General features: G+C 33.3%; 2 protein-coding genes across 4 annotated transcripts; one reads left to right on the top strand and one right to left on the bottom strand.

Moving 5' to 3' along the window:
• Nucleotides 1–640: 640 nt before the first annotated feature.
• LOC120089987 (ribosome production factor 2 homolog) lies at nt 641–3,176 on the bottom strand. Of its 2 annotated transcripts, XM_039047444.1 has the most exons (7): nt 2,930–3,176; nt 2,569–2,772; nt 1,800–2,045; nt 1,488–1,727; nt 1,327–1,392; nt 986–1,136; nt 641–818 (listed from the first exon to the last, which is right to left on the bottom strand). In XM_039047444.1, the coding sequence occupies exons 1-6, from the start codon at nt 2,996–2,998 to the stop codon at nt 996–998; spliced, it is 966 nt and encodes a 321-aa protein (XP_038903372.1). In that variant the 5' UTR covers nt 2,999–3,176; the 3' UTR covers nt 641–818; nt 986–995. The 2 variants fall into 2 exon arrangements, with proteins under 2 accessions (XP_038903372.1, XP_038903371.1); XM_039047443.1 differs by lacking the exon at nt 641–818 and having other exon boundaries at nt 849–1,136.
• Nucleotides 3,177–13,658: 10,482 nt separating this feature from the next.
• LOC120091916 (polyadenylation and cleavage factor homolog 4) lies at nt 13,659–21,535 on the top strand. 2 transcript variants are annotated; one of them, XR_005485862.1, is made up of 8 exons: nt 13,659–14,536; nt 16,302–16,403; nt 16,695–16,952; nt 17,324–17,437; nt 17,540–17,992; nt 18,181–20,115; nt 20,702–20,879; nt 21,010–21,535. XR_005485862.1 is itself a non-coding variant. In XM_039050085.1 (7 exons), the coding sequence occupies exons 1-7, from the start codon at nt 14,153–14,155 to the stop codon at nt 20,714–20,716; spliced, it is 3,261 nt and encodes a 1,086-aa protein (XP_038906013.1). In that variant the 5' UTR covers nt 13,659–14,152; the 3' UTR covers nt 20,717–21,442. The 2 variants fall into 2 exon arrangements, 1 of the variants encoding a protein (XP_038906013.1); XM_039050085.1 differs by having other exon boundaries at nt 20,702–21,442.
• The last annotated feature ends 722 nt before the right edge of the window (nt 21,536–22,257 follow it).

Genomic DNA, 22,257 nt, shown 5'->3' with positions numbered 1-22,257 from the left:
TTTCAGCAAATAACTTTTTTTGAAAAAAAACATTTAAAACAAAAGATATGGTTCCTTTCGGTAAACATTTAGTTTTTTTTTAAAAAAAAAAAAAAAAAAAAAAAAAAAAAAAAAAAAGAAAGTTAAATCTATAAACTTCACCACCATCCATTGGTTTTGGTTTCTATATTTTTATTGTCTACCTTCTAAAAGGATTTTCAAAATTGACACTAAAATTTGAAATCTATGTACTTTTCTTAGTGTATGATTGCTTGCGCGTTTCCAAACAAGGATGGCGAATGTCTTTTTATTCAAAATGCACTCTTTTAAAATATTGACTAGTTGTCCTATCTTCACATCCGAGAGTTGTATGCTATGAAGTGTTGACAATTTTATTACTTTCTAGCTGTACAACTAATCTTCATTGCTTAATTATGCTTCAAATGTTTGTGAAAACTTTTTTCTCTAAACTCGTATTCTAAAACATTTTCTCAAGAACGAGGGTAGAGGTTATGAAAAATGCTCTTTATGCCATCGACTATTCGAATTTAGATCGACTGACTTGTTCGAGGACGAAAATAAGCACCGCACAATCGCCTTGTGACTCTTACAAGAGTGCAATTGTGACACTTTGTGCCCATCAATTGAAATCCAGGGCAGAGGTTGGCTTACTTCCCTAACACAACCATAGACAAATAAACAGCTAGTTTTTCAAACCATATCAAGCTTAAGAGTTGGGATCGAGATATAATAGAAACAATACATGTATTTAGATCTCTCCCCCATACCTAATCTTGAAAGAACATTCTGCATTCTGTTTGCTACAACAAGATTGTGTCCTGGTTAAGATGATAATGCAAAGAATCAGATTGAAGGCCAAAAAACAAAATTGTATATAAGCAAGTAAATAATTTGTCTGCTCTCTCCACATAATTGGCATACTACTACCATGCATTTCACTCATAACACAAGTTAGCAAGGGGAGAATTGAATCAAACAGTATTACACTAATTGAACTATTCCAAATCTTCTTTTGGTTTTTCAGAATCTTCTTTTGGCCTTTTTGAGGCTGGCCCATCATCTCTGTTTTTCATTTTCGCTTCACGTCTTTCTCTCTTCACTCCCTTTGATTTGTTGGGTATAGCCATATCTCCAACCTATGAGCCAAATTGAGTATATCGAATTATTCAAATGACTGTCAAATTTGTAGCATGGTGAAACGATGAAGTTGTTACTTTTGTGATAAACATCCCAAGAAAAGAGTTCAATCTGCGGGATTGTGACAGTCTTGATTCTCTAACAAGAAAACAGATACACAAACAGAGATAGGGAGAGATGTGCACACACCTTTTGATCAGGAATATATATCCGTCCGATCTTGCCCTGGATAAGATCTTTGCTAACATTTTTCTCCTGGGAGAAGTAAACATCAAAATTAGACAAACGGCTTAATAGAAGAGGGAGGGGGGGGGGGTGAAGTGCATTCATTTAAAAGATATCCATTAAACCTTCTTAGCCTGATCCTTGGCTGTTTTCATGGCTTCTTTCCTTAGGCCATCAGTAGGAAGTCGGTGACGCCGAACCACCATATCCATTGAAGGACCAACTTCAACTAGTTCCATTCTTGGAACTACCGAACCTGACTTCTTCAATCGCAATGCACAATGAGTGAGAAATACTTTATTCGGTGAGATGGCTGTACATACATATACACGGTCCAATCCTGAAAGATTTAAATTCTCTACGACCTGCAAAGACCATAGATATCTTTTATATCTAAACAGTCACACTCAAGTCAGCTAAAACTGAAGGGTTTTTACCTCTCCCCGGAATAAATCAAGCAAGACTTCCTTTAAATGCTTTAGCTCTTCCACATTCTCAAATCCTTCCCCGATGAAAGTAATGAAAGGCTTTGACCCCACCCGTGGGGATAGTTTCTTATCATATGTGAAAGAATGCATTGACTTGAAATTCTCAATCCCAACCTCAACTAGGTCATAGATATGCTGATTGTATGTTCTCCCTATGACAAGGTTATTGGGTCGTTTCTTTGAGTGAGAACCATACTGCAAAAGAGGTGCAATAATTACATAAATAAATAACCGGAGACATAGAAGCAAGTGGCTGTTTACCATATTATAATAACAGAGGAAAAAAATATACAAAACTTGAACCCAATAGAACAGAGATTTTCCTACAAACAAAATAGGTGCCCTCCTAAATTGAACGTTTCAACATTCTTGGTGATTTAACTAAAAAAAAAAAAAAAAAAAAAGCAAATCATGATTATGTTTTTCTACATAGGTCCATCTGTTTGGGACTGCTAAGTTCTTCGATCATTAAAAAAAAACTATAAGTACTCATCCAAATGAATCAAGCCTAACACGAAGCACTACACATGGCTATAATTAATTTTATATCAAACAATTCTTTGTGATGAAGAGCAAGGAAACTGCCTTCGAATGAGAGAACTAAATTGTAAAATCAAATACAAACCTTAAAAAGGCACTCACTGCAGAGCTCCAAGAAATTAAGCCAAACAAATAACCTAAAACGCCTAGAATATTAACCATTCACAATTGTACGCACCAGGATAATACTACAATCAGTTTTGAGAGAGAAAAATTCCAACGAGGCATCGCCGCCACTTTCAAATGGTTTAATCCCATCATTCTTACGAGAATACTTCACGGCACTTTCTTTCTTCAAGTGATAAATTTCCGTCAGTACTTCATTCAGCACGCCACTCGTTTTTGTACCATGAAGTATCAGCGTCTTCTTCCCGGTCTCAACCTACGATTATCCAAAGCGATAACCAAATCCATCAATACAGGAAGAAAAAAAAATCCAAAACCTATATATCATTCTTTCACATGCTTTTAATCATCCAGCAGAAACTATTTCCCGGATGCGTGTAAAGAGATACAAACTGGGGACGGGAAGAACTTACAAGTTTCGGAGCACGTTTCTCGAGCTCTCGCTTAACTTTTCGATTCTTGGGAGTTCTAATCTGCAACATGATCCACGGCGACGGGATGAAGGAGATGAGATTTAGGGTTTCGTTGCTCAAGTAGCAGAGAAAATTGATACTTCCGGCGACTGCAAGCTGACGCCGATTTTGGGGGGCTTTGGGGGATGGGCGTCTTTAACGTTAGGGTTTTGGGGTGCAAATGAGGGGTTCTAGCAATGGTCGGGGAGCCACGTAATCCCTGAAAATACATTTTTATCCCTTGTTTTTTTTCCCGATTGTAGTTTAGTTTAGTTTTAAGGACAAATCCCAATTTAAACCCTAAAGTTTATAGATTTTATCAATTCAAACTCCAAATTAAAAATTGTATCAATGGAAATCCTAAAATTTGAAGGAGATTTATATCCGTTTAGATTTTAAACTAATAATTATATCAATTTAAAACCTTGGAGTTTCATAAATGTATCAATTATTAGTTTGAGTTTGAATTTTATAAATCTCAAAGTTTAGGGTTTAAATTGATACAACATCCAAAATTCAGGAGTATAAATTGATATTTGCCGTAGTTTTTATTTAGTCATTGATTTTAATTTGGTCAATATATTTCAAGATTTACACTTTTAATCTTGATTTTTTGTACTAAATACTCATATTCCATCTCAAGTATTAATATATATTAATTAATTAAATATAATTATAATCAAGTAAATTTAAGGCATTGAGTTTATTATTATAGTCATTAGGTTATGATTGTTTTTATTTAGGTGCAGACTATTTAATCTGGATTATAATAGTACTGTAATAGTTTATTTGGGATGCAAACTATTTTTATTTGGATAAAAAAAAATAGTAAATACTGTAGCAAATAAAGTTTTGAAATGGTAAATATTATACTTGATTATAGATTATCAATATTTGTAAACATCAATATCATGTTTGGTGCTCAAAGATGGAGTGCGCTATAATAACATACTTCATCAACTTCAAGTTGGTGGCTCAAATGTCCCCATATAGACTATATGAAAAATATACAAGACCCTTGTAGATCAAAAAGGTATTTTATACTTAATTATATAATAAAGTACAAATATAAACAAACGATCAAATATTTTTTCTTTTGTGATATATTACCGTCATTGAATGGTCCGTTTTTTAACATTTTTATAGAAATTTTTTTGACATGTGCACAAGTTTGACATGTAATAAATAGTCGGTCAATATTTCTATTCTACTTAAAAAAATTGCGCATCTAGTTTTTAGATCATGCTTAGATTATATTTGAATTTTTACTTTTCAAACTTTACATTTTGATCTCTAAAGTTTGGGATAATACGTCATTAACATTCGTAGTTTGTTCGATTTTATGTAGTTGGTTGGACAATTTGTTATTATTTTGAAGTTAAAATATGATATTCTTTAAAAAAAAAAAAATTAAAAAAAAAAATATTGATGTGAGCAAACATATACTTTGTTGTTATTTTTAAAATAGAAACGTTAAAAAACAACATTGTTTTATTTTACTTATCTTCTTCTTTTTATCCCTCCTCCTCCCACCCTCTCTTTCATCCCACCCATTCCTCACTGAAAATCTATATAAAGTTCGGGAAAAGAAAAATTAAACGAATAATTATTAACTGGAATAAAGCTTATCCAACTCATGATAAAAATTTATTACACACGATGTTGCAATATTTCGAGAAACATCATAAATAAATGAAGAAAATCAAGAAAACCAAAACATAATACATAGTTGGTAACCCAGTTCGATACAATATGACCTACGACTAGGAGCACTGTGCCCGTGAAAAAATACTTTTACTAATATGAAGTCAAATAAGTACAACATTGTATTTATCTATGAATCTACAACAAATACAGTGACACACAAAAACTCTCGAACCAGTAAAGGATCATTTAGACTCCCCTAAGTACGAAACTTAGCCTCTGAGTATGAGTATTTTAGTAAATAATCACATAGACTTCCTCTAAGTGTGAGATTCATTCTCAAATGTAATCTCTCCACCTTTTTGTAAATGCAATTTCACTTGAAGAACTTAGGCTCCCTCTAAGTTGGAGATTTTTTTTTTTTGAGTAGCGATGTGTTAGGTTCCCCAAAGATAGAGAATCATTTCTCAGGTGTTGAAGTCTTAGTGCATATATGAGAGTGATCTTTAAACCACTAATTAAAATAACTTTTGTCATGTTCGTTGTCATTTCAAAACATGCCTTTAATCACTCAAACTTAATTTAATATTCAATTTTACATCATTAAATGCATTTTTTGTATCATCCAAATTGGTTTTGAATGATTAACATACGTTTTAAAGTAAATTTGAAAGTAACCAAAGTGATTTTAACCATTTAAAAATCATTCCCAAACATGCCTTTTAGGCTCCTCTAAGACTAGGACAATATTCTTTTAGCAAAAGCTTCAATGGTAAATTACGACAACAACTTCAATATCAATGATAATTCAAAATCAAAGTTGTAACATTTGGCCACCACAAAAATCAAAATGCTTCAACAAAACGATGTAAACGTGACCAATTCTAAAAAGAACACACGCTCTTAAATATGCACATAGAAAGTAGGAAAAATAGCCACATTCAAAATCTACATGGCTCATATAAGAAAATAAGCCAGAAAAATAAATGTGCAAAATTTTTTAGATAAAGAAAAAATATAACTGTAGGATCAGCATCTCGTGAAACATTTTGTTAGACAACTTCAGTGACATCACCAAAATAGTCGAGAGACAAACTCAAACAACCTTAAACAAATATAGTCAATTTCTAATCTCTAACATCAACAACAAAGAAGTAGGAGAACACATAGGTTATTGTATGTTATTGTATATTAGATCCATTTAGAACACATAGGAGAACAATTTCTCGTTATTGTATATTAGATCCATTTAGAAAAATATTTAAATAAAACTAATTGAAAATTCAAAACTACCACTAGATTAAAAAAAAAGAAATTAAAGAAAATAGAGAGAAAGAAAGAAAGAAATTATTTTAATGGAAAAAAAGAAAAAGGGGAAAAAAACTAAAATCGATATAAGTATATTTTAAAGAAAATCCATGAGTCGACCCAATAATAAATAAACGCCAACAAAGTAAAATAAACGCCAACAAACTTTCCTTATCGCCCGCCACGCCGCCACCTCTCAATTCGTTCGTTAGTTGCCCTTGAGCGGTGCAACGTCTTCCATAGTCGTCACTGCAGCAGATAAAACCTCGGAAAAAAAGGAATTTTACTAAATCTAAAGTTTTCTTTTTCTTAATCTATATCTATACTATATTATGATAGAGTATAAGGAATTTCCACATTTGTATTTTGGCCTTGATCTTTAATCACATTTCCATCATAACCTTCTTTAATATTTAGTTAGTAGTTAATTATAATCTCTTTTCTTTTTCACGAATGATATTTTTTTCCTAAAACATCTTTGTGCAGAGGAGACGACTTATCGAACGCCCCTCTCTATAGAAAAATCATTAGTCTTTTTCTTATATTCACTTCACTATTCCAATAAAAAAAGAAGTAAGTAACGATCATCCTACATTTATTTTTTAGGAAATTTTGTTTTTCTTTTATTTCTATTTCTATTTATTTCCAAACACTTTGTTCCTCTTTTTTCTTTTGTTTTGTTTTCTATTTCGTAGTTTTTTTGTATGTATTATTGTATGTGTTTTATTCCCTATATTTTTTCAGAATCCCTAAAAAAAACATTAAAAAAAATGTAAGTTGTAAACCCCTAAGCTTGTTTTACTAATTTATAATTATTTTTAAGTTCTCTTAATTAAGTGTTTAATGCATTTACAAGTAAGTGCGTATGATGATAACATCGTGTGTAATATTGTGAAAATACGATGAGCATGCAGGTGTTGTTAAAGAACGAGAAAATTTCTAAGTATGGAAGGTTAATTTCCTGGGTGAGTGAAGAAAAATTAATACTTAGAGGAAAAAACAGAGATGTCCATGCGATGAAATCATGTCAATGTATGCGACAAGTCATGCCAATTCACATAACCAACTCTTCCAACATGCTATGCAACCAAGTATTTAAGAAGGTGAAACTATGTCAAAGTATAACACATGAAGTATGTGGAAAGTCATTAAGGAAGTTAAGTTAGCTGTCGAGTTCGATGTTTAGCCGAGACTTATGAGAGAAGTATGCAACCAACTTCACCTAAGGTGGAAAATACTAGTATAGGCCATGTGCAAATAGCTAAGTTGCCTAGATAAGCACTTCGAGAGGGATACTAAGGTAGAATGCTAGGATGGTCACATTGCAAGAGAATCAGTGGCCTTGAAGTTTAGAAGTTGGCAGGCAAAACTGCCATGGACATATACGATGATTGGCCAGTAGATATGAAAAGGTGTGTTAAAGAAGTAGAGAATGACTACGTAAGGTGTGCTAAGAACATCTAAGACGAGGCGAAGTGATTATGACTAGGAATATGCGATAACTAGTGATGGGGCCTAAGTGATCGTAACCTTTATGCGATGAAAATTAAGCTAAGCATTTGGCTTAATCACTGGTTAGTAGGCTAAGTGGCAAATTTATAGATGCTAAGTTAAGGATTAGCATGCCAAATGGCAATTAATTAAGATTAGCTCACATGCAAGTTCAAGTATAAATATGGCTTGTAAGGAATAAATCAGTTTTGCCAAATTTTGCTCACACCTAAGAAGAAAGTGTGGATGCCTATGAAGTTCTGAAGGTGCTAAGGGATTGTTGAACAAGCTTAAAGGAACTCGAAGTTTTTCAGCTAAATTCAGAAGATTTAATGCTCAGATTCTAAGGTAAGCACGTTAAGAAGTTTGTTAGCACATCCATGGGAAGAAATTTAGTTAATTGGTGGCTGAAATTAGAATTATAAGGTTTATAAGATTGGAATCTTAAATGACGCTATTGATGAATGAGCAGACTGCATACAAAGAGTAAGCAAGCAATTGACTTGCTAAGGAATGTGACAACACGCATAGGCATGAAGTAAGGCATGCGGATGTTGATCGACGAATAGACACAAAAATGTGTCCTCATGATCACTGAGCATCCAATAGAGAGGGTAATCAGTCTTTAGCCAATAAGAAGGTAAAATGGCTAAGTATAAGTGATGCGATGAACTCAATCATGATCCGATAAGATTTATGTATGCAATGGATAAGTTAATTGTTAAGTTAAGCTCAAAAGGGAGTTAATGATACTAACCGAGTGACATCTTCTTATTATAGGGCATGCGCAAGTAGGAGAGACTTATAGACCCATTGGATAAGTAGCTTAAGATAGTGAGTGACGAGTTTTAATAAATGTTTTTCCAAATACAGTTTTATGAATGTTTTTATCACATAGGCAGTTTACATGAAGTTTTTGTATTATGTTTGAATGGATGCATGCTTTTAATGAATATTGATCGCATGATCCATGTTTTAAATGATGGAGTTATTTATTGGTTTAGCATACGATTTTTCAGCAAGCCTATGCCATTTTTTTTAGCACGATAAAGTTTTATCGAGGGATTTTATAAGCATGCTTATTGTTTTACAAGGCACCATGAGATGAAAATGGAACTATGAGGAATGTTTTAAATGAATGTATATTTTGCCACGTGCATAAATGTTTTGTCTTGTATGAACCCCACTTTAATATTGGTACCGAAGGTATAGTAAGGTACCTAGATTTGTGTTATGCTAGGGATCCTCAACACCAAAGGTATGGTAAGGTGGTCAGGACCCAGTTCAACTATACGTGTACGTATGACTTATTATTGACATTGATAAGATCAAGCAAAATGGCTCTCTCCTGACTAAGATTATCATGGATTAAGCAAAAGGGCTCGTCCGCATGTTCGAGTAGTGGAGTAGTGGTATTTTGTAGAAAAATGCTAATGAGTTTTATTTTAAGGTTTTTACGTGATGTATTTTACGATTCTAGTTTTATTTTCAAAATCCTGATTATGATTATAAATGTTTCAATGATAAGCATGTTCACGTTATTTATGATTTAAAGCATGGTTTATTTAAGACAACCACTCACTGAGCATTTTGAGCTTACTATTTTAAATGTTTTTTTTTCAGGTAGTGGTCGACGTCCCGAAGTCGAGTAGATCTACGAGTCAGCCACTATCCAGGATTTTCTCAATAAAGTAATGTTTAAGTGGTTCACCATATCTGTTTAACTATGGTTTTAACTGTACTTATCATGGGGATTTGGGTAGAAATACTGAGACGATGATTGTAATTATAATAATGTCTGTTACTAGTTTAACCGTGATGTGGATTTTTAGATCAATCCATCGTTTACGGCTAGGACTACTGGGGTATCTAATCCCATTTGCTGATAGCACCCGTGTTAACATATTGTTATGGAATAATACTTGGAACAATTATAGCATTTAAATGTTTATTAGGTTGCCAGGTGCTAACGTTACAGGTTACGTTTAGTAGGATAGTAGTTGTCACAAAATGATTGGCAATTGCTGTCCTCACATCCCTTCTTGTATTAATAGAGTAATTTGAGGATGGGTGTGACATAAGTCCTCCTGCTTTACTTTAATTCACTACTTCTGCAAAACATTCTACATTATTTTTTAAAGAAATTTTATAGTCATTTGTGAACATTTTGTTTTTTTTTTTTTCACATTTTTTTATATTGTATGTGTTTTCTTCCCTACACTTGTTTCTCAACATTAAAAAAAAAAAATGCAAGTCGTGCTTGATATAATTCATTTTTTTTTAAAAAAAAATCACATTAAGATTTTCTTTTTAGAATTTAATTTAAATTAAAAGTTCTATTTTGATTGAGAAGAAGAAGAAATATGAGAAATGAGATTAACTTGAGAAATTTAGGGAATTTTAGAAAATTTATTTGATTTATAAATTTGTCTTCTTTAGAGACGACATTTATTTTTTTTAGGAAATGTTTTTCTTTTATTTTGATTTATATATTTTTTCTAAACGGTTTGTTCCTCTTCTTTCATTTGTTTTATTTTATGCTTTGTAGTTTTATATATATATATATATATATCAATGTGTTTTCTTTCCTACGTTTTTTTTTTCTTTTCACAATCACTAAAAAAACATTATCAAACAAAAAAAATGTAAGTCCTCTATATGGACTTCAATTCACCACTTTTGCAAAACATTCTACATTTATTTTTTTTTACGAAATTTTAATTTTCTTTTATAGTCACTGTGAACACTTTGTTTCTCATCTCTTTTCTTTTGACCTGTTTTCTGTTTCATAGTTTTTTTGCGTGTTATTGTATGTATTCTTTTCCTACATTTTTTTCTTATCATCCAAAAAAAAAAAATATCAAGCAAAAAACAAAATGCAAGTCATGCTTCATACAATTCAATTTTTTTCTTTTGATTCACTTTAAGGTTTTATTTTTAGAATTTATTTTAAATTAAGAGTTTTATTTTGATAGAGAAGATGAGGAAATCTAAAAGACGAGATTAACTTGAGAAATTTAGGGACGAGGAAAATATGAAAGAGGAGTAATTGAGGATTTTGAATATTTTTTTCTAAAATAAAAAAATGTATTTTCTATTTTGATCGAAAATAACGTGTTATGTTAAAGTTAGGAAGTAGGAAGGAAAAATAAATTTGAGAAAAATAGGGAACAAGAAGATATGGAGGAAATGTTGAAAATATTCTTAAAAAACTACTTTAGCTTATTTTATTTTTTCTAAATCCACGTGAGATGATTTTTTTTAATGAATATTGAGGAAACTGAGGAGAGGATGATCAATTTGAGAAAAGAGATGTGAAGAGAATATTAGTGAGATGCTGGGTAAAATTTGACTTCCTAATTTTAATTTCATATAAATTTTTAAAACTATATCTTCAAATCACATTGTGATTCATATTTTATATTTATTTTCATCTTAGTTTCAATTTTCCTTGTATTTTTTTTATAACATCATAAATTTATAACTACAACTAATATAATGTAAGTTAAAACTCGTTGTTAACCTTTATTGAATTAACGAATGGAATAGAATAAACTATTATCTTGAAAATAAGAAGATTCAATTTAAAGCAATAGTGATAAAATATATGTTTTTTCCTGACGATGAAATATTGACATAACTATTGAAATCGAAATACTTAGATTAACGGAAAAAATAGTTTAATGTTTTACTTATAAATGAAGTATTTATTTTACTCTTTTAAATATAACACTAAATTGAAATGGTTGATAATATAAATACATATATCACCATATTTATAATAATAATAATAATAACAACAACAATATTTGGTTCTTAAAAAAAAAAAATCTCTTTGTATAATTTTATAGAACAAACAAAATATTTGAAATAAAAAAATTAACTACCACAATTATTTTTAAAACTACTTTTTCAAATTACAAGATATTGACATAAATATTACAATTAAAATTTTGAGATTTGTGGCAAAAAAACAGTTTAATATTTTACTTTAAAAACTATAAATGTATCTATTTTAATATTTTAAATAAAAAATTGTTGTAGATCTTTTTTTTTTAAATAATAACAAGATTATTTTCCTTTTTTAAAATGAATTTTCTTTTTCTTAATTTATAAAACCAACAAAACCAAACAAATTAACCATCTCAATTTTTAACTATTACATTTAATAAGACAGATAAATAAGTCTCTCTTTTTCTTAAAAAAAAAAAAGTTTTTAACCGAATGTATTGAAAATGTTGAAAGAAAAAAAACTTATTTTACGAAAATAATAAGAAAAATATATTTTTATTTCAAATAAAAATATAAATTATAAAATTAGGATTTCTTATTCTATGGGAAAAAAATTATGAATTAATTATTTTTTAATAATTTAAATGTAACTCGTAATATCTTGTATGAAAACAAGGTTTAAATTAAATGTATCTAATAACATAAGTAATCTTAAAACAAAAACTAATATTCTTTAATTACTTTGAATTAAAACTATAATATTTCGCACAAACACACATGTATATATGACAATACGTGCTCTTTTTGTGAGAGTGACTATAACAACATTAAAATAAAAACTGTCGCACTATATATATTGAAATATCAAATTGTTTACATATTTGTTTGATAACTTAATTATGAGTATAGAATTTTTTTAATGGAAGTAACGATAATATGAAAACGTGAATCAAAATTAGTATATTATTATTATTGACAAAAAAGATAAGAAACAACAAATTAGGAAAGGCAATGATTAATTTTTAAAAGAAAATCCACTCATGAAAGGTGATCTTCAAGATAAATTGAGATCATTCGATAATTTTGGAAGCGCATAGCAAGTTTGCGAGTAATGAAATTGCAATTGCGATTAATAAAGAAAAAAATCTTGGATTGCCTCTCTAAGATGTAAATTAACTAAAATTATTATATTATCTACATTTTAAATGTTGTAATACTTAAAAAAAAAACATATATATATTATTTATTTACTACGTGCTAAAGAACTAATATATTATAAATTTTGTTATTAAAATTAAGAGGCTGTTTGGGGTGCTGAAATGATATAGGATGTCTATGATGCCTGGGGAGTTATGATGCAGTTCTGATGTCTGGGGAGTTCCGACGTCTATGTTTGGGGTGTAGAGTTATGTTGTCTGAGTTCATATGTCTGTGTGTGGTTGTGCATAATTGTTGTCTTGGTTCATATGTCTGTAATATCTGGTTCAGTTTTTTATACTCTAAAAATAATTTGCCTGTATGAACACTATTTTTTAAAAATCTTATAATTCAATTATTGTATCAATTCAGTTTTTTTATTCAATTATTGTCTTTTCAACAATTCTTCATTATTGTTGTTTAAAAAAACCCAGTCAAACTTTAAGATTAATTGTAAATAGTCAACAAAATACCAATATTTAAAAATACGAAATTTAATTATAAGTCGGGATGGACGTACCAACTTTTTTTAAAAAATCTTTTTCCACTTTTTAATATTATATATATAATTTTCAATCATTACTTGAATTTTCAAAAAAGTTAAGATAAATAAAAAAAATAAAAACAAACGAGGGAAAGTAGTATTTATAAATTTAATTTGTAAAAACTAACGAGAATTAAATGGTTATGAATGGTTAGTTAAATATTTTAGTGAGGCATTGACAAAATCTTACGATTTCTTCGAGGCTTTTATCATGGATGAGTTTTCTATTGAGATTTTATAATGGGATTTTGAATATTGATGTTGTATATGAAGAGATTTTTTTTTATTGTGATTTTTTAATGAGCATTATACAGATAAAAAATTTATATACTGAGCAAATAAAAATGAACATTTGAATGACATAAATTATAGATTTAAATTATTAATATACTCTATCACATGACACTAAATGAAAAAACGATGTACGTAAATTGAAGGTAAAAAATTGGTGCATGAAACTAGATTGAAATACCATGCTTTCTCAAATAAATGAATATAGTGGAAAAAAATTACATCTAAAGTATAATAAAATAAACTCAAAAAAATAATAAAGAAATGAAAACGTAGGTGGACCATATGAAAGGAGGAGAGAGTGACGGTTAGATATGAAAAAGGAGGAGACATAAGAAGTGGGGTGGAGAAGCTGAAAGAGTTGTTAAATGAGGATTTTTGTGCACATCATAGAAGAGGTGAAAAGAGAAATGGTATATGAATGAACCAAACTATAATATAAGAACTATATATCTCCGCACATAGGATATTGGGTCTCAAAAGAGACCCTAAAAGATTTCATGTGTATTGCAGACCGACGTCTTTACTAGTGATTAAAAAAAGAGAAAAAAACGGACAGCTCAAACTGGGGTTAAGCGTTCTTGCCTCGCCTCTCTCTATATAACAAGCCACTCTGAATCTCAATCCAAAGCTTCCCTTCTTTCCCGGTTTCGACCATTCTTCCGCTTAATTTTAGCCGTTTTTTTTTCTGTTAACCATTGTAAATCTTCTTCATTCTCTGTAATTTTGTAGGATTAGGGTTTTGTTCTTGTTCTTTATTGTACAATTTTAGTGTTTAGCGGGGTTTCTTTTTGTAATTTACATGTTGCTTTTGCGCGAAATAGTCGCTGGTAGGAAGAAATCAAGGAAAGCTATTGAGATCTTTTGTTTTCTTGTTTTGTCAATTTCTTTTCGCTTGTATCGATGATGTAATTACAGAGAATTAGAATTTTATTAGGTTTAGGAAGGATTAGGGTTTTGGTTTCTTTCGTTTGCTAATGGAAATGGAGAGCTCGCGGAGACCTTTCGATCGAACTAGGGAACCGGGTTTGAAGAAGCCCCGACTAGCCGATGAGGCTGACCGCGGTGGGAACATTAATGGCCGGCCGTTTCCGCAGAGACCAGTTGTTTCCGGGAACAATATTGTGCCACAACCCAGATTTCGAGCAAGTGATAGGGATTCGGGAAGCAGTGATTCTGGTCGAGGGGGGTATCAGCCTCAGCCACCGCAGCATCAGGAGCTTGTGAGCCAGTACAGGACCGCCCTTGCTGAGCTGACTTTCAATTCCAAACCAATCATCACGAATTTGACCATAATCGCGGGTGAAAATCTTCAGGCTGCCAAGGCGATCTCTGCCACCGTTTACGCCAACATTCTCGAGGTGAACCCAGTTTAAACTGTGTAGCAGCGTTTTGCATTCCGTTGATTTATTTTTTTTCTTCTTCTTTCTGTGTGAATATGATTGTATGGGGAATTAGTGTAGAAGGAAAAGAAGAAATACAGAAAATCTGAAGTAGAATTGTAAGTACATTTGGATTAATGAAATCTTTGGGTTTTTCACAGCGATTTTAATTGTCTTTTGTAGAAAGTGCGACATCTTGGTTGTGGAATATATAAGTAGTTCCTATAATATGTTTTTCTAATGCGCTATCATCTTACTACTCGAAACTACATGTTATTTTATTATTATTATTTTGTAAGTAAAAGCTTTTGTTTTCAAAGGAGGTTCTAACAATGCTTGTTGTGGTGTGGTTATCATTCACGCGGCTAGTATCTAATGAAACTTTGCGATAATAATTAGTAACTCTCATAAGGTTGATTGCTTATTGAGCTAACTGAACATTTAATTTGTTAAACAAGTTAAACTACTCTGCAGCGTCTCTTCAATATTTGATTGACTCCCCTGTGTACTGAAATTGATGGTTACATTTGTTGGTTGGCTGGTGGTTACATTGTGCTAAATTCATCATTCAGGGACGATAACAAAATTTGTACCCAATATAACTTACCAACGAAATATAAGCACCAAGCCGAGTTGACAAATGATTGCATTTTGACAGGAGGCTAACGATCTTTCATCTCTATGAGAGATCATTGATCTGGGAAGACTAGCAGGTTTGAGCTAGGATATTAGATAAAGTTCTCGTGGTTTTGGTGAAACTGTGTATGTTAAAAGAAACTCTCTATTCAACTGGAAAAAATGTTACACAATTTCTACAGATGCTTGGAGTTGTAAGTTTGACTTGTGTTGTAGTTGAAGTTTTGATCCCTTAGGTCTTCCTTTCATGCCAATCCTGTTCTTTCTATGGGTGCCTTCTGGTGTTTCTTTTCTTCTCTTGATCCTAGTGAAGATTGAAAGATAATATGCTACTAGAGAAGGATCAGTGAGTTTTGACGTGCTGTGTACTCCATATTATATTGTTAAGTGAGTGAAAATGGATACAGTCAGACAGATTTTTTTAACAATTAGATTTGATTCTGGAGTAATGATTGAACATTAGAGCTACTGTTCTACAACTTTTTTGGTATAATTAGAATGATGACCTTCAAGACTACTGGAGCCTGGAGGTTTGGTTCCCTTGATATGTGCGTCCTGAGATCTGTGAAAATACTAAATGCACACAGATAGTTTGCTCCTGGAAAAATCTTGAGCAGTTAACTTGTTTGTATAGTTGTAGGAGTTAACTTGTTTGTATAGTTGTAGGAGATTACTTTAATATTTCAAGAAACTGCAGTATTTGCTGTCTTGAAGCATGGCTAGCCATTGAATGCAACAGTAATCTTGTATTCATTTACACTTATGCTTGACAGATGTATTGAATTTTTTTATATGCTGCTTGGCTCTTAAGATTTAGCCTTTCTCCCTCATTTAAAGTTGTAAAACCAATATTATATTGTGATATTGATCTCTATTTACGTGTACAGACCTTTCAATTTACATCTATACTGTAAATTTTACGCATTCGAATTTTCGTCTGATATACCCCAAATACTATACTATTTTTCTCTCTAAAACTGGGTATGAGTCTACAATATGCTTGCTTATGGGAATTCAGTACCTTTTTATGGGACATTTTTGTTTGGCCCTACAATTGTCAATTGTTCATCTGTCTTGATGCTATATTGATTTCTTATATATGTTCCAGGTTCCTAGTGAGCAGAAGCTACCATCACTTTATCTATTGGACAGTATTGTAAAGAATATTGGAAGAGATTACATAAAATACTTTGCAGCAAGACTACCGGAGGTTAGTTTTTTTGTCGAGTACCTCTCCCTACCAAGAGCACCCCCACCACACACACAGAACAAAGCAAATTTTGTGTCCGTGTCTACCATATAAGTTATGCTTCCTTGATGCTCTTTCATTGTTCATTTTCTACAACTGATAGGATGATATCAACATGAATGTCATTGTCCAGCATTACTTGACCAGTAACCTGGGTCCTATCAAGTATTACAGTTTATGATAGTATTCATTGCTATTCATTATCTTTCCCTCATCACAAATTTATAATAGTTTTTTTATATCATTTTTTAGGTATTCTGCAAAGCTTATAGGCAAGTTGACCCTTCTGTACATCCAAGTATGAGACATCTTTTTGGCACCTGGAAAGGAGTGTTTCCTCCTCAAGCTTTGCAGATTATTGAGAAAGAACTTGGCTTCGTGCCTAGCGGTAGCTCTTCTTCTGGGAATATAACCTCGAAGCCAGATTTGCAGGCACAACGTCCAACACCCCATAGTATCCATGTAAATCCCAAGTATATAGAAAGACAACGGCTACAGCAGTCAGGCAGGGTTAGTGAAGTTCTGCTATCGCATTCCATTTTAATCCTTACAATGTTCCACTTATCCTGGTTTTTTAAATGTGATTATCTTCCCTTACAAACTGAGTATCTGTTGTCTATGTTAAGTGGACAACTGATACTTGGTGATGTTATCCTGTTTCCTACATAAATTGATTACCCATTCAGCTTTGCTTGTATGTAGACATAGATTTCTGAATGACTTCTAGGAACTTGCCTACACTGTTTTTGACCTAAGAATCTTAATTTGTGAAGTGGATTTGTTACTCTTTTTGTTGTTCTGATTTGATTTATCTTTTGATAATGAATGATTTGTTTCTTATTAAAGAAAGAAAAAAGACTAATCTTTGACATGTGATGTAGGTGAAAGGAATGACTAGTGATGGAACTGGTGCAACAACGACTGCAAGTCAGGATGTTGCCCAAGCCAAAATTAGTACTGGACGTCCATGGGTGGATGCTCCAATTAAAGTGCTTGTAAGTAATTTTTCTTTTTTCTTTTATATATTTTTCAAAAAACCACATTCATAATTGGTTTTTCATTCCCGCACTATAAACAGCATGGTATTAATTTTGCAGGACATTCAGCGTCCCCTTAGAGATGCACCAAATGATATGGCACAAGAGAAGAACATTACAGCTGGATATGCAGACTATGAATATGGTTCTGATCTTTCAAGGACATCAGGTGTCGGAAGAAGGGTTGTTGATGAAGGCCGAGACAAACCTTGGTCTTCAGCTGGAAGCAATTTGGCTGACAAACTATCTGGCCAAAGAAATGGGTTCAACGTCAAGCTTGGATATGAAAATTACCCTGCTCCCAAGTCTGCAAACACTGGTGCACGCCTACTGCCCATGCAAAATTTTTCAAGCGGTAGCAGCAATAGAGTATTGTCTACTAACTGGAAGAACTCTGAGGAAGAGGAGTTTATGTGGGGTGAAATGAACTCTATGTTGACAGGTCATGGTGCACCTGCTATCGCCGGTAGCACAGGAAAGGATCAATGGACTCCTGAGGATTCAGATAATTCGGTAAGCTTGAATATTATTGATGGGGACCACTTTTTCCTGGTCAACGATATCTTGTAATACCAATAACTTCACTTGTTGCATCGGCAGAAAACAAAACAAATGTTTGCTTCTATAGCTTAGAACTGCCCAATTATGGACCATTGACCATGTCTTATATGATTGATTGTTGAGTTGGTTTCTATGTGCAGGGTATTGACAATAAGCCATTAAGCTTACGGGATACTGGGGCTAGTGTTGATAGAGAAGCTTCCAGTGATTCACAATCATCTGAGCAGAGAGAACTGGGGGATTCTGGACAACAAAGGTCATCAACGTGGCAACTGCAAGAGTCAATATCTCTGGATGGGCTGAGAAGCGGGGTTCCTAGAAAGAATTCAGGTCAGTCAGGAGGTTATGGTGCCACTCTTACTGCACTGTCAGGTGCTAACTCTTCTGTGGATCAAATGGGAGGTCGACCACAGATCACATCATCTAATATTGGGGCTTCAGGACATGGGTTTCTGAGTAAAGGAGGTTCAGGGCCCCTTGGGACTGTAGGCCATCAAAGATTTCCATCACGAAGTGTTGCATTCCCATCTGGACAGCCATCCTTGCACCAATGCCCCCCTTCACCATCGTTAGTCGATCACATTCCTCATCAAATACATGACGATAAACCAACTTCATTTTCTAATCTCGATCCACGTAAAAGGCATATACAGGATGCTGCCCTTGGCCTGCATTCCAGCGTTCGACCAGATAATCTTCAAAAGCCGCAGCCTCATGACCTACAAGCTTCAGCTTCATCCATACCTGCACCTCAACCTAGGCACCAGTTCTCTTTATCTGAGTCACTAAAACCCAACGTCACACAGTCGGAACTTTCTAGTCAGCATGCAGTATCAATTCCGGGCACCGATTTTGGACCATCCTCATCAGCTGGGACAGTTCCAGATCGTTTACCTGCAGAAATTTTGGGAGAGCCAAGCACTAGTAGTTTGTTGGCTGCTGTAATGAAGAGTGGACTTTTCTCCAACCATTCGATAACCAGTAGCATCCAGCAGAATATCAGCTTCCAAGATGTGGGAAATATGAAACCCCGTTCAAGCATTAAACCTCCTCTACCAAGCCGGTCTTCTCCTGCCCATACATTCTCAGAGCCAAAGATTCAGGGAGAATCTTCAGTAGGTCCTCCATCACTTGAAAGCCCATCAACTATGGTTAAGTTGTCTCGGACTAAGGTAGAAGAGCCATCGTTGCTATCTAATCCACTTCCACCTTCATCTCCTATGAATAGTGCATCCACTGAAACTTCAAATGTGGTAAACGATGCTTCTAGTCCAATTTCTAACCTTTTGAGCTCATTGGTTGCAAAGGGCCTTATATCTGCTTCAAAAGGAGAATTAACAACTAGCGTGACATCCCAGATGCTTTCACAGCCTGAAAATTTGAAGTCAAGTGATGCTGTGACTAGTTCTGTACCAGCTCCTTCCATCCCCGCTTCCTCTGCCAGTCACTCATCTATGAGACTTGAATCACCTTCAAAAGCTGCTGCTAAGAGCTCTACCAGTCCACCTCCACCTGCCACGACTGAGATAAACAACTTCATAGGCTTTGATTTTAGTTCACATGTTATACGCAAATTTCATCCATCTGTGATCAGTGGACTCTTTGACGATATTCCATATCAATGTAAGATCTGTGGTCTTAGACTGAAATGTGAAGAACAGTTGGAGACTCACTCACACTGGCACACGTTAAGAGCTGAGGCAAACAATTCTAGTACCGCACCAAGAAGATGGTATCCAAGTTCAGGCGATTGGATTTCTGGAAATGCTAGACTTTTACTTGATGCTGCGACTTCTCTGGATGAGTCCAACATGATGGAAGAAGATAATGAGCCAATGGTTCCTGCAGATGAAGATCAATTTGCCTGTGTTATATGTGGGGAACTTTTTGAAGATTTTTATAGTCGAGAGTTGGGTAATTGGATGTTCAAAGGAGCAACGTATATCACCAGCCCATCAGTGGGTAGTGAGATAGGAAGCACAAATGAGCAAGTTGCTAGAGGACCGATTGTGCACACCAATTGTTTAACTGAAAGTTCAGTATATGACGTGGGACTGGCAACTGATATTAAGATGGTAATGTTCTTGGTTCTTCATGCTATTGTAGGATTTGATTTGGTTTCATTACGATCCTTGGTCTCCCCGATTATTTTATATGCTGTTCCTGCATACTGCCCCCCCTTCTCTTTTTCTCTGTGGAACGATGGAGTGACTTGGAACATTAAAAAACGTTTTCATTTATCTGAGGCCAGGCCAATGATATGGCATTGGACTGGTAAAGTCAAGAAAAAAATAGAGCTTCTATGAATTGGGTTGATGATAGAATCAAGTGTTTGGTTCCCCATTCTTTAGGTGCTACTTGTCATTACTAGAATCAGTCACGAAATGCCAGAATCATAATCGTTTTCTTCTTTTACTCTTCTATAGTGAGCCCCTTTTACTGACATTTAGAACCTATAAAGCAGACACTTTAACTACATGATATAGTGCCTCCTTGCATTAATATATCTTGTCCTGATTGCCCCTGCACACTGAAAGTATATGCTCAAATCTGTATCCATGCCTTGTATTGATTCTGTACTTGAGGCTGCATGCATTTTCTCGATTTAATATCCGAGTGTTATTAATATAAGCTTCTTGCATTATGTCCAACCCTCTACAGGAAATGGATGTATGATGCTTCCCCTGCAAAACATCATTTTGGAACTACTACTCTGGCGGACATTCTGCTCATGCAATTGGCTGGGGGATGCAAAAATGGAGTATGGATATGAGTGAGTCGCTCGTGGTAGTTCAGTTGGATGCCAAACGAGATAATAGGGAGTGGTAGCTCTATACTGGTATTTTCTAGCTTCCAAATTCCTTTTGTTTTCTTTTTGTTTCTTTTTTTCTTCTTCTAAAGATATATAGTTGAGAATACATCAATGCAATGATCATTTTCATTCAGATCTTTACCGTCTTGTTTCTCAGCAAAAATTTCACTTAACATCAAATATCTGTTGATCTTGATGATATAAATGAGGTGAGGCGGTGCACACCAAGTCCTGGCCGCTTGGCATCTCTATCTACAAGCCTTTGTATTATCAAAATGGGTCATACTACCAAAGTGGTTTTGTTCACCATCATTTGTTTTCTCCTTGTAATTTTGCCTTCTCTTAGCTCCTGCATATCATGCTAGACAGTAATGGAGAGTTGTTTAAGATTCTCTTAGCTTTTGAGAAGGGTTGTTCACTTGTCTTGCGGGTCTGGTCTGGATATGACTATGATGATGTTGGATTTTGCTTCTTTTTTGCTTCTATCATTTGCCCTCAGCCCCACCTTGTTTAGCTGATTAGACAAGCTTGGCATGGCAGATATTTTTATACTTATGGCCGATTTATTGCAATAATTGTCTTCAACATCATGGAATGTGGAATTATGGGAACAATTCTGTTTTGATGGCCATTAAAGAAGCCAAATGATTACTCAAACGTATAAATTCCTTGGATTCATAGCCTTTGCCCAGCCTTTGTATATAGGCATGTGTACCAATTATAGCAGGTACAAAACATGGTGGCTACCTAGGTAAATAGAAAAAAAGAACTTAGGATGTTACCCTTTTTTTTCTCACAGTACAATTGGGATAGGTGGATTCGAATTACAAATCTCATGGTTTCTAGCACACTTTGTATAACAAATAACAATTGAGTTATACTCGGTTTGGCACTTGCAATGGTACTTTGAAGGGTTCTTTTCTTTTAAATAATTTAAATGAAGCTATAGGAAAATATAATCTACCCTTGCCTCTAATTGATGTAATATTGTTTTGCTTCAGAAAAGAAATAACAAAAAGCATAATTTAGCTTTAAAATTATCTCGTTTCGTTTGTTTGTGCGTGTCCCTATTCTCAAGCCAAAAATTATTTTAGTTCATTGACTTGAGACTAATAAAGAATTAAGATTGCACATTTGAGCTACATTACATTAGGGTTAAAATATCATTTCGGTTGGGTTTCATTCACTTTAGAATGTGCTTTTTAATTTAATTTAAATTTTAATTCTTATATTTTTCTTCAAAAGTTGAGGTTAAATAAATAATAATAATAATATTTTTAGGTAAGAAAAGACCATGTTATATTCACAAAGGTTTTGTAAAATTTATAAAAGAATGTTACTAGAGACTTATAGACTAACATGGATTAAAATGGAACATTTCTTTCGCTTAATTATGTGGACCTAG

Source organism: Benincasa hispida, chromosome 11 (genome assembly GCF_009727055.1).
Source record: "Benincasa hispida cultivar B227 chromosome 11, ASM972705v1, whole genome shotgun sequence".
Lineage (NCBI taxonomy): Eukaryota > Viridiplantae > Streptophyta > Magnoliopsida > Cucurbitales > Cucurbitaceae > Benincasa > Benincasa hispida.
This window is presented reverse-complemented; position numbering and strand designations above follow the sequence as displayed.

What these genes read in the sequence shown, in the direction of transcription:
- LOC120089987 (XM_039047444.1), bottom strand. Translation starts at nt 2,998, where the DNA reads ATGTTGCAGATTAGAACTCCCAAGAATCGAAAAGTTAAGCGAGAGCTC. An exon ending in CTGATTGTAGTATTATCCTG is followed by an intron (nt 2,046 to 2,568) that starts GTGCGTACAATT and finishes CCTCTTTTGCAG; the next exon opens with TATGGTTCTCACTCAAAGAA. An exon ending in TATATATTCCTGATCAAAAG is followed by an intron (nt 1,137 to 1,326) that starts GTGTGTGCACAT and finishes TTTGGCTCATAG; the next exon opens with GTTGGAGATATGGCTATACC.
- LOC120091916 (XM_039050085.1), top strand. Translation starts at nt 14,153, where the DNA reads ATGGAAATGGAGAGCTCGCGGAGACCTTTCGATCGAACTAGGGAACCG. An exon ending in TTGCAGCAAGACTACCGGAG is followed by an intron (nt 16,404 to 16,694) that starts GTTAGTTTTTTT and finishes ATCATTTTTTAG; the next exon opens with GTATTCTGCAAAGCTTATAG. An exon ending in CTGAGGATTCAGATAATTCG is followed by an intron (nt 17,993 to 18,180) that starts GTAAGCTTGAAT and finishes TTCTATGTGCAG; the next exon opens with GGTATTGACAATAAGCCATT.